Source organism: Athene noctua, chromosome 3 (genome assembly GCF_965140245.1).
Source record: "Athene noctua chromosome 3, bAthNoc1.hap1.1, whole genome shotgun sequence".
Lineage (NCBI taxonomy): Eukaryota > Metazoa > Chordata > Aves > Strigiformes > Strigidae > Athene > Athene noctua.
The window spans coordinates 10,842,797-10,859,414 of NC_134039.1; the positions used below are offsets into that span (position 1 = coordinate 10,842,797).

Below are 16,618 nucleotides of genomic sequence, written 5' to 3' on the forward strand. Positions count from 1 at the left end.
GCACTGCACATTGCACTCTCAACAAAGGAACATTATATTGAGAGTGTAGTCCCAAGCATAAGTACTTTCTAATTCAGACAAAAAGTCATAAATCACACTCCAAAAAAATCACTCTCTAAAAAATAGAGGAACTCAAACCACCTGTTTCAGGAAGACAAATGGAAGAACTTTTTAATAATTTCACCAGAACATGCTCAAGTAGAAATAATAGTGTGAAGATTAGTGCAATCCAAGCAAAAAGAGAACTTCAAGCAGATAATCTCTGCTGTTTCTGAAATATTTGCCTTTAATGTATTTATACAATGTAATATGCACTGTTTCTTAGCAGAGCTTACATGCTGTTATGTTTTTTATTTAAAAGAAGGGACGTACCTGACAAGTGCACATTCCATCCCCGGTTATACCCTGGGAGCAGTGTCCTCTCCCGTTGCATGGTGACGCAGCTCCTCCCGGACATGCTAGAAATGACAATGTTTAAGCCATCAGTTGGCTTGCTCTAACGCTTATGCTCCCCTTGCACATTAGGGGTGACAACCTTGGAAGCTGTAGGGTTTGGGGCCAGAGAGGGACCTCAAGTGATGGCTGCTGTTCTGCAGCTGCCTGAATCTCTTCACTAGAATCTCAGCTTCAGCAGAGACCATCACCATCTCTAGTCTGGGAACTTTAAGCTAGTGACTGTAATCAAAGTATTGCACAAAAATAGTTTTCTTATTCTAAAGTACTGTACTGATTTGATCCACCTCTATCCACAGACATTGTAAACTGTTACCTTTTTTGTTTCAGTTTCCCTGACCACTTCTGTATGTTAATACAACTTTGATTGATTGAAAATTTGCTGTCAGAATTATATTTGAAGTTTAAATAAGCCTTTTTCTTTTCCCTATAAACTGCATTTTCTTTATGTGAAAAGCTTTTCCTTTTCCCGGCTATCTCCCATCAGACTGTGATATTCGATTCAAATGATCTTGGAAAGGAAGTTAGAGTATCACATAACCCACTTCTGTCGAATGTGCTGTGGTCACTAGTAAAACTTGTGTGCCACAGATGTGCTATGCTCTTCAGATCCTCTGGTGCTAATACCATGATTACAGGCAGTGGTATATCAGTTGAGACAGAGTCTGACCAAAAACCCCAGCCAGCAGGAGAGGGTAAGGAACAATGACTGTATTTCCAAATCAAAGGAGTTTAATTTTTGACTGAAATTTTTTGATATTCAAGTTTTCACTGAAAGGCTACCTATAAGACATGTGTATTACATTTTCAGTCAGATTATTCTAATAGTCAGGATTTTTCCCCCTGTAGGGTTGTCTTTATTTTTTATAGTTGTGCAGTGTCTCTGTGGAAATGATTTATTAACTCCCTTCCATAAGCCCTTCCTTTCCGTAATTGGAATTCCCACTAGGTACCATAATCCTGAGGCAGGTGGGTTCTAAATGTATCAGACTCCTATTGCCCTCATAGGTTCTGTTTTACCTTATGCGTAGATTTACTGCTTATAAGGAGTCTCAGTTTTTTTCTGTGTGGGTGGAGATGGGCAGCACTGGATTTATGCTCCCATTGAGTAACTTAATCCTGATTTAAGTGTTTAAGTGATGCGGAAGTTTTCATGAAAATGAATTTGATTTGGACAGAGTGATGAGCAAATAAGTGAATGTGTATAGGTGTACACCTAATATTAGAGAAGGCTTTGGCTTTATACCAATCTATTAATATTTCTTAATTTATTCCTTAATGTGAGGTCTGTTGGATCTGAGTAAGCTTCTTGTGAAAAACCAATAAAGATGAAAAGTTTAGTGCTGTTTATATCATGCGTGCTGAAATAAAATGATTTATTAAGAATTGAGATGAAATAACCAGAAATGAGGTAAAGCAATAAATATATATACTTTAATCTTTAAAGTGGCTTTTAGTGAATCTTGTTTTCTGGTTACTATCTGATAGCTAAATCTCATCTTTAGGACTGACACAGATGCAAACTGTTTAACATTTGCTCAGAATGGAAACAGTTTTACCTGCACTGATGCTTTTATTGAATGTACAAAGATAGAGAAAACTCAAAGTTTATAGTATAATTTCTGGGAAAGGATACTTTAAAATTGCTGACAAAACAGGTTTTTTGCAGTTGGTATTCATTACATTTTCTCTTGTCTTCACTACCTCTTGTCTCTTGTTTTGATACCACCACCAAGGGACAGCTTTATCAGAAGTTTAGCGAATTGCTGTATCGTTGTAAGAGTTTGGTCAGGCAGATGATGTGCTTGCCCCAACTGGCAGGGCTGCAGGTGGCAGCTCCAGGGCACTGGAGCAGTGCTGGCACAGTCACCTGCCACCAGCACAGTGCTGGGGGGAAGTGAGACCTTTACTTTTGTTGAGAATGTTTTTCGAAAAGTAGTAAGAAAGAGATGCTTCTGATTCGCTTTTAGAGCTGTCGGAGTATGAAGGCCAAATCTTTATATCTAGGTCACAAGAGCTTAAATCTATTTGCTTTTTTGCTTAGTAGAGTTTAATTCAACATTTCTCAAGTGTTTACAAATGCAACCTCTTGGATTACTTCTCTTCACCTGTGTCCTTACGGGCTGAAGCAGTGGGTAGAACTTGTAAAGGTATATTTTTTACCATATAATTTGATAGCATTAGGTTTACTGTCTTTCCTCTTGGCCTTTTCCTTTTTCCTTCTCACTTTTAAAATTTTTTTAAATTTTTTTTTATTCTTACAATGCTTTCTACTCAGTTGCTCATACCATGCACCTTTCAGTTGGTACCCAGGATTTTCTTTGGAGCCATGCAAATATTTTCCCACAGTGGGAACCTGAGCTGGGGTAGGGAGTATCTCCTGATGAAGCCCATGTCGTATCTGTGGTTAGATGATACTGGAAGTGTTAAAAGGCTGTGATTTTTTCTCCTGGGCCTTTCCTCCCCAGTACTTTTCCCTTTTTCCTTGACATCTTTTTACAGAGGGATGGGTGTGCAGCTGGTTGGCTTGGTGCACTTCATATTGAGGGAAGGCAACAAAACATCTTTCATTCACACTGTGTATTTCAGTGTGTGCTATCATTTAAGGAAGTCAGAGTGCTGTTTAAGACCTAATTTTGTCATTGCCATCAGATGTTAAATGTGAAGTAAACCCCTAGTCAGGGATTTTTCTCTGGCCTCAGGAAGGACCGTCCTTCCTCCAAATATTTCAAGGCATACTGTATGCTCTTAGAGATTGAGATAATGCAAAGGGCTATTTTCTTCCTTCAAATGACAGCAGAAACAATGCTAAGACCTTGATTTTTTGCTTTTTGGGCCAGGAAGCTTGTCCGAGGGAAGAGGGGGCTTCCTTGCCTCTGCAGCCTCCTGCCCGCAGTGGTGCAGACCGGGCTCCAGCTTGGGGGCAGTGAGCTCTGCCCTTCTCTAGAAAGACCCATGCCTGTTGTGTTGCCTCCCAGAGCACCCTGAAGTCTGGGATGACAATCATATGTAGTGTTGCCTTCCTCCTACTCGGCTCTTAGGCTGCATTTGGTGGAAAAATAGTAAATCACCACACAAGTGGTTATCTTCAGAAGACGACAGGACTGAATGCTATTTGCCTATCTTTTCTATAGAAGTAACTGTAAGTTGGATTTGACTATTTTGCTTGAATAGATAAATGACTGCTATTTAAATCATAGCTGGACCATGCTAAAATAACTTTTAAATCTATTTTGTGGAGATAAGGACTTCACAGACATCGAACCAGACCTTGACCCCCTTAACCGAAGGAGGAAATGCTGTCTGGGCAGGGAAACTTCCTCTGCGGGTCTTGATGCCCACGTCCGTCGCCTGAGATTTGATACGTTTGTGGAGATGCTGAAAGGCTTTTCCTGAGGAAGGGGCAACAGTAGGAGAGGCACTCCAGATTTACCTCTGCTTCAGTAATGGCCTTTAGCATTTACTGGAGGTTCAAAAAACTTGGAGGGAAAAACTGTTTCAAATTGAGCTAAAGAAAAGATCCTCCTTGCATCAAAAAGGAAAGAATTAAAGAGATTTGGAAATATGGCAGATTTATATGAGGGTTTGACCTAAACTGAAACTTAAACTTGTGGTTTGATAATTTTAATTATTAAAATCTGTTGTGGAGATTCTCCCAAGTGAAAAGTCATTTTGCAGGTATTGACTGAAATTATTTGTTTTGAAAAACTAAACCAGAGGAGGTTCCCTGAGGTTTTTTTATATTTTCTATTATTTTTTTTTTCTTTTTAAATGAAGCTTTGTATGTGTGTTTTTCTCCAAATCTTCTAAGTTTTGGCTGAAAACTGATGTTTATTTCTATTCCTATAGTAGTAAGCTCTGAGGAGCAAACTTCTCATGACAGTAGTTTCTGAAAATAAGAAAAATCACTGCTTTACTTCTACTCAAATTCTATCAAAAAAACTGAACTTACCCATGCAGTCTGGACCCCAATGTCCTTGGCAGCACTCAGGTTGTTCAAATTCCTTCATACAGTGATGTCGACATCCCGGAAAAGACAGTATATGTGTTTTAATTTCTAGATAATACCTGAGGAAAAGAAGTTAAAGCTGCTTTTAAGTACTCAAAAGCCTCCTGTGGGAAAAATGAGATTCTTAACCTCCTCTTCTCCTTTCAGTGTCAGACAAAAGCACTTTAAGCTCAGTTGTATTGATCTGCCTTTTTTCTTCATTAATGCATATATTGCACATCAAGGTCTAAAAAGATCCTTGAAGGTATTTCTTTTGCATAGTATATTTATATATATATATATATATATATATATATTATTTCTGCAACCTAATCCACAGCAGTTTTCTCTGTTTTGATTTGAAAATGTATTTTAAAAATTATTTAATACTAAGGTTCTTTGAATGCTAAGTAAGCTCAAAATATTTACATTTTCCCTAAAATACTACTTTTTTTTTTTTTTTTCTATCTGAAAGTCAAGATTTCAAATTTGTTTTGAGATATTTCTTCCTGCCCTTCACTCCCCACACCTCCCCAATCTGGCAGTTGGAAAATTCTGTTATTTATATGATAATATATGATATGAATGATATATAAATATCATTTATATGATAATCATATAATATTTATATATAATTTATATCAAGTATGCAGAATAAACAAGGAAGTGATTTTATGATATTACTCAAAAGAAAAACTGATAAGCTATTGATAGCAATGTTTATTTTCCTCTTACACCATTTGCTGATTAACTTGAGGCTTGAAGTACTCTGAGTGAAGCTTGAGTTCTTAGAGTGCAGCCAATGGTAAATGTTTCTTAAGAAAATTGCACAGGCTAGAGCATTTGTAATACGAACTAACATTTTCTAATTCCTGGAGAACAGAGAAAAGCTCTGACAGAAGAGATACCTGCAGTCTGGTATTCCAGTGCCATTGGTAGTTTTGGTGTAACCAGCAGGACACTGGGTTTCAAGGTTTAAAGAACAAGGTACACATTCAGTTTTCATTCGAATAAGCAGCTTTTGATCACATTGCTTCTTCACCTGTAATAGGAGAAGGTTAATTAAAAAGATGGAAAATGTTCTCTGAGTTGGTTTAACTCTGCCCCCAGTGGCATTGCTGAAAAATGACAAATTTAACTCGGTTTTGTTCTCACAGCCACAAGCGCTGTCCTGTTCAGAAGGAGCTCCCTGGTCTGGAGCTAAACTAGGTAGTAGGCCACATATTAGGGCTTTGCAGTAGTCCTGTCTGCACAGAATATGTCCAACCACTGCAGGATAGACCCTTCTAAGTGTCATATTTCTCCCAAGAATACTTTATCACCAAATGTTAAGTCCAGCAGACATAAAAGCTGGGTTACTGAGACAGCATCAGCCTACGAAGCATTAGTTCTGAAGTTGCCTCACAAACCCAAAGCAGGATGGAGAAAGACAAGTGCCAACAAATGCCTTCTCCATTCAACGGCAAAACTAAACATAAGGTGTGGAGGAAGTTGCTCATGGCTCTGTGCACCTAGAGCACAGCACAAGCCTTTGTTCCTCTCAAAAGTGGATTTCATATTGTTAGTGCCACTGTATTGAACTAAAGGACTATGGCTGGTAGTATCAAAGTGGAGTACATGGATGATGTCTAGCTGTGCATTCAAATCTGGTAGAAGTTATGGGCCTGACTCCACCAGAACACACTGAGAAGAGCAGCCTCCTCTTTTTTTACTTAGACTGAGCCACAGAAGGAACCAGCCCAGCCTGGGAAATATGGCATAGTCCTCCAGCTCAAATGTCAATATCTAATGTCCTTTGCTGTGCAGGTCCCAGTTTCAAGAACGCAAATCTGACAAATGACTTGAGAAGGTGGCGAAAAGGAGAAAAGGCTTGGTGTATTGTCATAGTGGTGGTATTGTATATTGTGGTTGTAGAAATCACAGATTTGGAAATGTCTATATACCAAAACCTATCTGTTTCCTGCTGCTAAAGCAGTCAACTTATTTTAAAGCAGAAAGTCTTTGCTGAACTCCACTTAATGTTGGCTTCATCTTCTTTCTTCTTGGCGAGTATTTGTAAAAGCAAGTTCATAATTCACAAATGGTGAGAAATGATCTAATGCCAAATACGATCTTTAAAAAACAACAAAAAGTAATAAATTAAATCATCATTAGTGGAGAGGAAGTACTGTGAAGTGCTCCATTTTCTATTCCAAGATAAACATTTAGCCACTGTTCTCTAAGTACGGACCCATTTAGGTGGTCTTAACTCACTCAAGCAATATTGACCATGAGAGACTTCCTATCTGACACAATAGAAATGAAATTAGCTCTCTGAATGGGATTTCAATTAAGCAGTCAATCAAGGCAACCTCTGAATCATTACCAGACCAATGTGAGGAAATGGTTAATGTTTGTCTTGAAAAACTGTACCTGCTCACTCTGTGTGTGCATGCATGTATGTGTGTAGGGGGCAGTTCTAGCAGCATCATCCATTTAAAATTATTTATATATGTCAGTAGTTGTCTGTGGACTTTTTAAGTAGTTTCCCAGATTGTAAAGCCAGGAGGACAATTATAGAAGAGGAACATAATACAGGATAATGGAGCTTCTTGAATGAAATTTAGTTTGAACAAGATCTTTTATAAACCATTAATTTGATTTGGAAATGGTCAGTTGTGGAGAAACAAACCATGGTGTGTTGCTTCTGTTGTAATTTGTGATAGTTTTGCTTCAGTCTCTGAAATGCTGGGGTTTCAACCCCAAACCCCAAATTAAGGTTGACATATGGGTGACTCCCACAGCCCTTCACAAAGGGGGGGTGAGTTTGCCTTTAGGCTTCCCCCCAGGGTGCTCCGGCCTGGCAGACAGAGCCATTGGGTAAATGAGCCCCAGGTGTCTGCATTGAGTAACCCAAGGTCAGGTGTCCCACTTGGGGATAAAAGCTGGGACCACTTGCAGGAGGGGCAGTGTCTGTGTGTGAGGTGGGTGCCCTGTGCAGAGTTCCCTGTTGGGGAAGGACCTCCTGCCTCCCTGGGACTGGGCTCCAGTCAGGTCTGGCTTTTGTAAACGTGGGCTGTGTAGAGATTCAGTGTGTGGCTTCCTTGGTGTTATGTGTTTGGCTTGTTGTCTCCTGTCCCTTCTATGGGAAACTGCATTTCACCATTTACTCCACCCATTGTTGGTTGTGAGGTGTTGTTGGGGTCAGTGGGATTGATGCTGATTATGTGTAATCTGACTGACTTGTTTGTCCCCCCAGTGCTCACCCATGTACTGACCCTTTTGTATCAAATACAGTTTGGTTATTGGTTTGTCTTTATGCTGGCTGTGTCCTTTATGCTAGGCCTAATAATTGGCAAAACAGTCTCCAGCCACTGTTCTGTAGCTTGCACAGCAGTTAGGAATCTGTTCTGTTACACTGTTTACTACTTCCTTCCTATGAACACTTACAGTCTGAGATCAAAGTACATTTTCTTTATCATAGAATCATCTAGGTTGGAAAGGACCCTTGAGATCATCTAGTCCAACTGTTTGCCTAGCACAGTTCCCACCTACAGCATATCCTTAAGCTCTAAATCGACCCTACTCTTGAACACCTCCAGGGACGGGGACTCCACCACCTCCCTGGGCAGCCCATTCCAACGCCCAACAACCTGTTCTGTAAAGAAATGCTTCCTAATATTTAGTCTGAACTTTCCCTGGTGCAATGTACCTAAAAGAAATTTAATTAAATGTAATTTTATTTATTAATTCCCTGCTATGACTCCCACTTCCCGATTCTTGAGTCATTCCCCAGCTCTGTCCAGTTTGCCAACCACCACATGGAGAGGGAGTGTCAGACCCAACCTGTCTTGGCAGCTCCTGTGTGCATGAATGGGACCTGTATGATCTCCCTACTAGGTCTTCTCTGACCCTGCTTTAACAAATTGACCATTAACCCTTTGTGCAGCACTATCACAGCAGGAGCTTTAGGTCATTTGTTATGCAGGGTGTATTTCAGGCCACCACTTCCAAGGATGGAGCCCACTGCTGTGCTGTCATGTGTTGCTCAATGGATATCCTCCAGTATTTATGTCTAGGGATTCCCAAACATCGTATGTGCAAATGCAACCCTGGGCTGTTCAGGTAGTACCAGACCTTCTGGGCACGTGTGGGATGCTGCAGCCTCTCTGCAGAAGGTCATGGCTGGCCTGGGTGGGTACACTGGCACCTTGGGCAGGGTTTCCACGTGTGCCACAGCCTGGTAGTCCTGAATGAAGCCCTCACTCCAGCAGTTTCTCCCCTTGTTAGTTATCCTTCCTTCAGTGTTTGTCGTAGCAGCACATTTCAGTAGTGAAGATTGTGTGGATGTATCACAGACACTGATAAGGAGATTAAGTTTCATCAGCTCTGAGGGACCCTGTTTGAAAGTCATCACCAAGTTATATTACAACATCTATTTATCTAGTTGTCAAATTTTAGTCTTTATAAATGTACTGTTGAAATCTGATTTGGGTAGCATTCAAGTATATGGGTAGTGAAATATCTTACTGTTGCAGAGATGCATTTCAGGCATCTTTGAAATAAAAATGAAACCTTTTTCCAGGTGTGGGTATAAAGTGGATGCAGCTTGATGAGACACTTGGCAAAGCAGCATTGAGCAATGCCATGCTGGGAGGACCGAGCAGTCTCCCTGCCCTCTCAGCAGAGCCCAGTGCTGGTGGGGCACTGGACTGACACGGCTCTTTGGGCTTCTGGTCTAAGGTGATTCCCACAAACCCAAACCAGAGCATCTCTGCACCTTGCTTCCCATCCAAAGCCACCTCAGGAGGTGCCAACACAAGGGAGCTTGAATGCCTTCAAGCCTTTCAAAACCCTCAGTACCAGTGCAGCCACCTTAACAAGCCATCCTTAACGAGACGTGACTCATAGCAACAGAGCAAGCACCAGCACAGCACGAACGGGCACTGTAACTCCAGTGACCATTTCCATGGAGTTAAATCAGTACTGTTAGTGTTGAAGAATCATAAACTCAGAGTATTGGCTGATTTTTATGAGTCTTTAACTATGTATGCTACCAAAGCCCTGCTCTTTGCAGGTGCTTGGTGTAAGACATTGAGTCTCAGCCTGGATAAACTGCTGGGCTTGTAGGATATTCAGGTTCAGAAGTAAAAACGCTGTTGCTAGGAGTGGCTGAAATTATCTAATTGCAGCAGTTATCGAAAAGGCACCCCACAATATTTCATTTTTGAAACAAGAAAATTCAAAGAGATTTTGAAAAGGCAAAATCTAAATAAAAATAAGGCATACTCTTTCCTTACCACCAGCGATAAAACACTATTTGTTTTGGAACAGTGGGGTTATTTCCACTTTCTCACATTTCCTCATTTTCCCTTTTTGCTGTCAGGGAAAATGGAAGAAAGGTGATCTGTTAGTGGCTCTTTTTTTAGAGACAGAATAAGTTTAACACATTTCCCACTACTTGTTTTGTACTTTTCAAAGTATTTTTCCATTTAAAAAATCCAAACAAGCAAAACCAACAAAAAAACTCAACCTGAGTGGCTTTCCTCAGCCCCCCCCCCCCCCCCCCCCCTTTCTCCCTGTCCTTTTGTTTTCTCTTCTACAAGTGTTTTTTCTCCAAAATGCAGTAATTAAAGCCTCATGTTGTGAGACAGTTTAGACCAGTGAATGTCTCACTGTTGAACTCCTGGCTCAGATTTGTAACCCAACACTTTCTGCCTCTCTACAAGGGTGGTGAAAACAGATTTTGTGAAATTCCACAGATTCACAGGATTTGTATGTGACAAATCCACCACTTCCCCAAAAGTCTACAAATCCTTTACTTTAAATTTATAACTCTGTACAATTACTTCCAATAGCTCAATTCCTTAGAATTTTTTCCCCACCTATCTGAAATAGCTTTTCCTCCTGGTGCTTAGTAGAGCGGATAATTTTCATTGTGAAAAAATTTCTGCTTTCATCTTCTGACTTGTCAGAAATTCTAACAGTTTTCTTTTGTTGTTTTTAATGAATGTCAGCTATGGTGTTTTGTCATATTTGCCATTTTTTGTAAATTTTTTCAGTGTATTCATGACATATCCTTTGAGCCAAATTCTCATGTGGAATAAGCAGATGCATTGCTGTTATTTCAGAAGACTGAATTACAGATCTGTTAGTTTACAATTAAATGCCATATGCATCAGTGACTGTTAAAGTGGATTTTTCTTCTATAAGATACAGTATCTGGTAACAATTGTCTCTATAACAGTGAAACAACTCCCACCCCTATCATGTAATACAGACATGTAATAATTCATTACTTAAGTAAAAAGCTGCTGCTTACCTCATCTGGGACTTGTGATGTCAAACACAGTTTCACTGCAGACAGAAAAGCCAAAAAGAATAATATGACTGGATTTTTTTCCATTGTGAAGAATTTGATTTTTTTTTTTTCCTTAAGAGACCTTCAGGCATGAGAACTAAAATTCTGACATAAAGTGATTGTTAGATGTGCTATTTCTTCTGCCTCCTTAGGCAAATAGTTTAACAGGACTCTTTCTGAAGGAAAATGAGTGAAGGATACAGCATGTGGAGCTTGTCTGCAGGCAGGAAAAATTTGAAAAAGCAGGGTATTTGCTGAAAGTTTTCGCTGCAAAGCTGAATAAACCCTTCCTAACTGAATGACAGGATATCCTGATGGGGCTCTGTTCATTTATCCCGCTCTCTGAAGCTGTTGACAGTACAAAACCAAGGACGCTGTTATGACAGAGGATGTTTTCTTCTTTTGGATGGGCATGGATAGGGGACTGGAGTAACTGCTGTGCTTGCTGTCATTAACATTTGTTCAACTGATCTAAGGCAAAGCAAACGATCTCTGGAAGTTGGCTTATCAGCCCTAATAACGTAAGGGTGCGTCCTCTATATGTGGTTCTGGGAGAAATACTACTGACTTTATCTAAGGAGGCCAAAAGAACATTTTACAGCTTTAGTTATCCAGATAAAAAGAGGGATTATGTTTTTCTTTTTGCTATTTTTGTTAAATCATTTTGACTGATTTCCTGGAACTAAGCAGAAGAAAATTGAGTCAGCTATGTAACTCACATATGATTAGGAGGGATGAGTAGGAAGACATTTTCATTTGTCAAAAGCAAGACTGTTTCTCTTTCTTCTCAGAGTTGTTGAGCAATTTTTGGGTGCTGCTCTTTGCTGCTGCTCTGGTCAGTCTTGTAAGGACAGCCTTTCTCATGTCTTAAATCACAAAAAATTTGTCTGCCTCCAGTTTGCCAGTTTTGCTTTGCGCCCCTGACATTATCATTTTTCAGACATTTGAAGGCACTCCATAAGGGTCCTTAATACAAAGTTGTGCTAAGTTAAGCTTTTGAAGAGGTCACAGTGGTTGTAAATGTAGTGCATTCTCCCAAATTTCTATTTTAAATCATGGCTAGATTCTGCATTTACCTTTAGACCACAAATGTAACATTTGATGCAGTTGTAACCTGTTATCTTGAACTTGGTACTGTTTTCCTGAAGAACTCAGTGGTGATACACATATAATACACAAATTTATCAACTTTTGTTATGCTATCTGAACACTGCAAAACTGCTGGTAGGACATGGCAAGACAAGATGTTTCCTCCTCCTTTCTGCTATACGATGAGGAAAGTAAATAATTTCTTGTTTATCCAGACAAGATAGCAGCCAGGCGTTGCAATGTGCAGCTGACGGTATGTATGGCCCTGAGAAGTGCCGTTTCTGTTTCTGGGGTCAAGGCCTTTCATGTTACTTTGCTTTTGCATACAATGAACAATCTGGCCTAGCGGAAGGAATGGCTTAGGTTTTACTCCAAAAGAGCAGAATCCTGGCAGGTCTCCTCTCCTCTCCCGTATGATGTTAGCCCATGGCTGCATCCTGTTGTCTTCTGCTGCTGTGACTTGTTGGAGGGTGGGCACGGTGGCTGCCTGGGTAGGGCCTGCACTACCTGGGCAAAACACGTCTTCCTGGTCCCTGTGTGTGTGATGGCAGGAGCTGACAGCTTCTGCTGCAGCTTGAGGTCAGCTGTGTTTCTTGCCTGTTGCCACTTCAGTGCAGTGATGAAAGGAGCTGTAAATCAGGCATGTCCCTTTCCTGTCCTGTAGGTCTAGATAAAAACCAACACACATCAGCTCTCTTGTTATCTGCTCTTACCTCCCATATAGGCATTTGTGTGAAGTAAACTCTTTTTCCCTTTCCTTCCTCTCCCTTTGAGTCATTGCTCCCTGCTAACGGCTGGGATGACTGCTTTCCCTGCGCCGGAGAGACCAGCCACCCTTTCCCCGTGTTGGTGATGGGCATTTTCCCTGTTTGCAGAGGTTAAGTACAGACTGTGCCAGGCTCTAATAATAACTCTGTCTGGCCAGGTCCTGCCCCTCTCTGGGCAGAAATACAGGCTAATATGTTACCTGGCACACAGGACTGGGCTCCTTGGGGACTCGGGGGGTGGGAAGGCGGCACCTGGCACTCGAAGCAGCCTGTGCAGTGTGGCAGCGTCCCCTCCAGCCAGGCAGGGACCTGGCATGCCTCCTCGCTCAGGAGGAAGCTGCCTTGACAGTCGCTGTCTCCAGCATTGTTGTTCCTTCTGGTGTTGGGTGCTGGTGTGCTGTTGGCATGGGCAGGAAGCCCTATCTGCCAGGTTTCGCCCTTTGCCTTTAGAAACATGATGGTGGTGGTCCCTGCAGGCTGGGACCTGCGTCGTTCCTTCCTCCCTCCCTGCTGGTGCCCAGGCCACAGGGTGCCAAGGGCCTGCACACCGCCGGGATCCCCAGTGGGGTGTTCACCTGCCACTGTGCTCCCTTGCACGCTGCTGCGCCTGTGATGACTTCTGTCTTGCTATCCTCCAGCTCCTGCCCTTGATGTGTTTGTATCCTCCTGTTCAGCCCGTGTGTTTCTGGGGCTGTCCTCCTCCAGGGTCATGGTGGCAAGCTATCACATTCTTGTTATCTTGCTGCTTATACACTCCGCTGAGACCTTCGTGCTCTTGCATTTCTTACTCTTACATTTTTTCCTGGCTTTAGCAGAATATTTTATTTTAACTTTGTGCTGTTCCTCTTTCTGTGTCCAGCTGAAGTGATGGACATGTCTTGAATGTCTTTGGTTCATAGAAGAAGGTGAGAGTTTTGAAAGCCTTAGGTGACAAATGTCAAAATCCAAATGTGTCTGTGAAGTTAGTCCCCTTGGATTTTTTTCACAATAATGTTGATACAGATGAGGGAAGTGAGAACAAGGAATGTGGGGGTGACAGCGACTGTGTGCTGGGATAAATTTGACATGGAGGAGCCCAGCCAAGCCTCCCTGGGGATAGCCTGGCCACTCGGATGGTGCTAGTCACCCTTGTCCCTTTGAAAACTTTCGGGTTGCAAGCAGCCTGGTGAAAAAGATTACTAAGAGTCATTGTGTGTGGTGTAATACTGCAAATACCATGTGCTGTGGCATACAGTCATGTGTGTCACAGTCTTCCTCTGCTCTGCTATTTCATTCCTGGACTGGGTGCTCCTACTTTCAGTAAACGTGAGCTGGTTGCCTTTCTACTTTCTTCATCCACCTACTGCCTCTCTCCAAGTTGCTCCTTCTATTTCTGCGCTGAAAATGTCAACCAACCACTGAAAATGCGATGGTTCATTTATGTAGGTGTTTTTGAAAACAATGTTTTGTGCTGCAACTTTATTTCAGAATTACAGTGAGCTAGTTGTTCTTTCTCAGAGCCAGACATCTGGTGCATGAGCCCAATCTAAAAGAATAAAAACCAGTCGAGATACAGACATGATGGTTGCAGCACTCACCTTCCTCTACACAGTTTTGACATAATTTCTTGCATTTAAAAATTTTTTAAATTGATTGACTACATGACTTGCATTGTATATAGTTACCTTGAATTTTCTGAATGTGAAACGCGCTCAGACATGGCTGAACAGACTCATACAGAGCTCAGCCATTTCAGCAACAATCATATGACATAAGCACCATTTTAGAGGAAGAAATAAAAAAGAAATATGATCATTTTGAAGCAGAACAGCCCTTGCAGCCTGAACATTCATGAGCTCTGTGTAATAAAAGCTGGTACTGCTTTTTGGGTACATCCCACCCTACCTCCAGCTCAGATCCTCTCCCAAGGGAACAGCCTTGTTAGTGAGGTTTTAGAGAGTGTCAGGAGTGAGGGCAGTCTTGAGCTAAACTGAATATTCTTACTTAGTAATTTGAAAGTAGGCAGCAGAAAATAAATGAATTATTGGTATTTACTGTATGTGGCTCCTGTTTTAGAGACAGTCACAGCAGGAAAACTGTCCTGGGGGTGTTTGAATACAGTTTGAGGCTTGTATGTCTGAGGAAAGTCACTTTGCTCTTTGTTTGGAAACTGGCTAAAGCACCTTGCAGAGGGGTAGGAAAAGATAAAATGTGCTCAGAAGAAGAAAGCTTCCTAGGGGGAGGGAGGCTTTGGCTCTGCCAAGAGAAAAGTCTGAATGCTAATTGTAGGTGGGAGGAAGGGGGGCACAAACCATCAAGTTGCCTAGGAGGAGGCTTGGGGAGGGCGGAGATATTTGGGAAATACTGCCTTTGATTAACACAGACTTAATTGGAATGTAACAAAGAGATTAAAAAAAAAAGGTTTGGCAAGTTAAATCTTTCCAGTGCCATACATCTGAGGAAGCCAACGGTGGCCTATGGAGAGTCTGAATGGGCAATGTGGAAAATTCTAGGGGTGTGTAATTTTATCTGCAGGGTTATGACAGCCATCATTTTGAAACATGGTGACTATCAGAACTAATTAATTCTCCAAGCCCATAGGATGCATTAAGATAGAGCTGCAGCTGGTATGCTGAGGAATGCCGTGCGCCCGGCAGAGGCCATCTCTTTTATCAATGTTAATGAGGGAGAAGGCACAGACAGCTGATCTAAACCCGAATGCGTTCATGATGCATACAGCTGATGGCAATGCAGACTGCCAGTCAAGGGGTGGTCTTAGCCATAGATTAGATCCTCATAGTGGCCTCTTCAGCTTTCTTTCTTTCCCCTCTTTTTTTGTTGTTCTCAAAAGAGTCTTTCAGCTGGTGAAATTGTAAACAAAAGGCATTCTAGCTGAGGCCGTGGCGAAGAGGGCTTTGCTAGGGAGACATGAGGAGAGTAGCGTACGTGGCACTAACTTGGACAATGTTATTTACTACAAATTTTAAGGGGGTGTTAGGTGGGGGAGCTGTAAGGCTGAGCTTATCAGCACCATGTTCTAAAAGGAACGACCACAAAATCAGGGGCTTCTCACAAATACCTCTGCCACCATTTCATGCAATAATATTTTGCTTGAAAAAATGAAAGTCATGCTCAAGCCATAGGTAAGGCCCCATGCTCTGTAGATCCAGCAGGATATAGGACTTACTTATAAGTCCCTGATTTGTGGGTGGGAAGCATTCCCCACGTTCAGCTGTGAGACATTCAGGGCAAGATGTACAGGGGGATGAAGCTACAGGGCTCCTGAGTGGCAGTGCCATGGGGGTGAAGGGAAGGATTTAGTGACCCAGGTGTGGAAGGTGCAGGTGGCATAAAGGAATACTGTGTCCCTGTTTCTCCTCTGCATCTCCTGGATTGTAGTTCTTGATAGATGATGCATAGACACTGGTCCCATGTTGCTGCCAGCTAATGGCATGATAAATGCAGAACGTACTGCCCTGGCACAAAATTTGACTCTTTTGAACATTGTGGCTCTTCCTGGCAACATAACACTCTTCAAAATTATTAAATCTTATATTTAACAGAGTATAAATATAGCACATATTCCTTGCACAGATTTGGAATAAAATGAATCACAGTTATGAGCTGTTGGATAAATACACCAAAATAAACTTGTAGTTTGAATTAACATCTGCCTGTTTGTGTAACATCAGCGTGTGAGAATCTTCATCTTTAAGATGCTGTTGAAAGATATCTGAAATTAGGAACAAATAAGAACAAGATGAGAAGGTGGCTCAAATGGATGTTGATGGCAATGCTTAAGCAAACCTATTTTGCAGTTTTTAAACATCCAGGCAGGAAGGAGACTCTGCTTGTATATCTGTCTCGTACTTTTGCAGTTCTGTTAAGGTTGCAGCGTGTAAGGCCAAAATACCAGGAAAGCCCTGAGATTCCAGGATTTGGGATGGACAGAGGGATGTAGATTGCTCCTGCTGTAGATGTTACATTGATTTCTTTGCCCGC

At 41.6% G+C, this 16,618-nt stretch overlaps 1 protein-coding gene across 3 annotated transcripts in view; it reads right to left on the bottom strand.

The window, feature by feature from the left end:
* The window catches only part of STAB2 (stabilin 2), an 87,702-nt gene extending 76,876 nt beyond the window's left edge, over positions 1-10,826 (bottom strand). For all 3 annotated transcript variants that reach the window (XM_074901963.1, XM_074901961.1, XM_074901962.1), the window contains exons 1-4: positions 10,743-10,826; positions 5,350-5,483; positions 4,406-4,521; positions 373-458 (exon numbers count right to left, since the gene is read on the bottom strand). In XM_074901963.1, coding sequence (XP_074758064.1) covers positions 373-458; positions 4,406-4,521; positions 5,350-5,483; positions 10,743-10,826 — 420 coding nt within the window. The remainder of the gene's footprint in view (positions 1-372; positions 459-4,405; positions 4,522-5,349; positions 5,484-10,742) is intronic.
* Between the last annotated feature and the right edge of the window lie 5,792 nt (positions 10,827-16,618).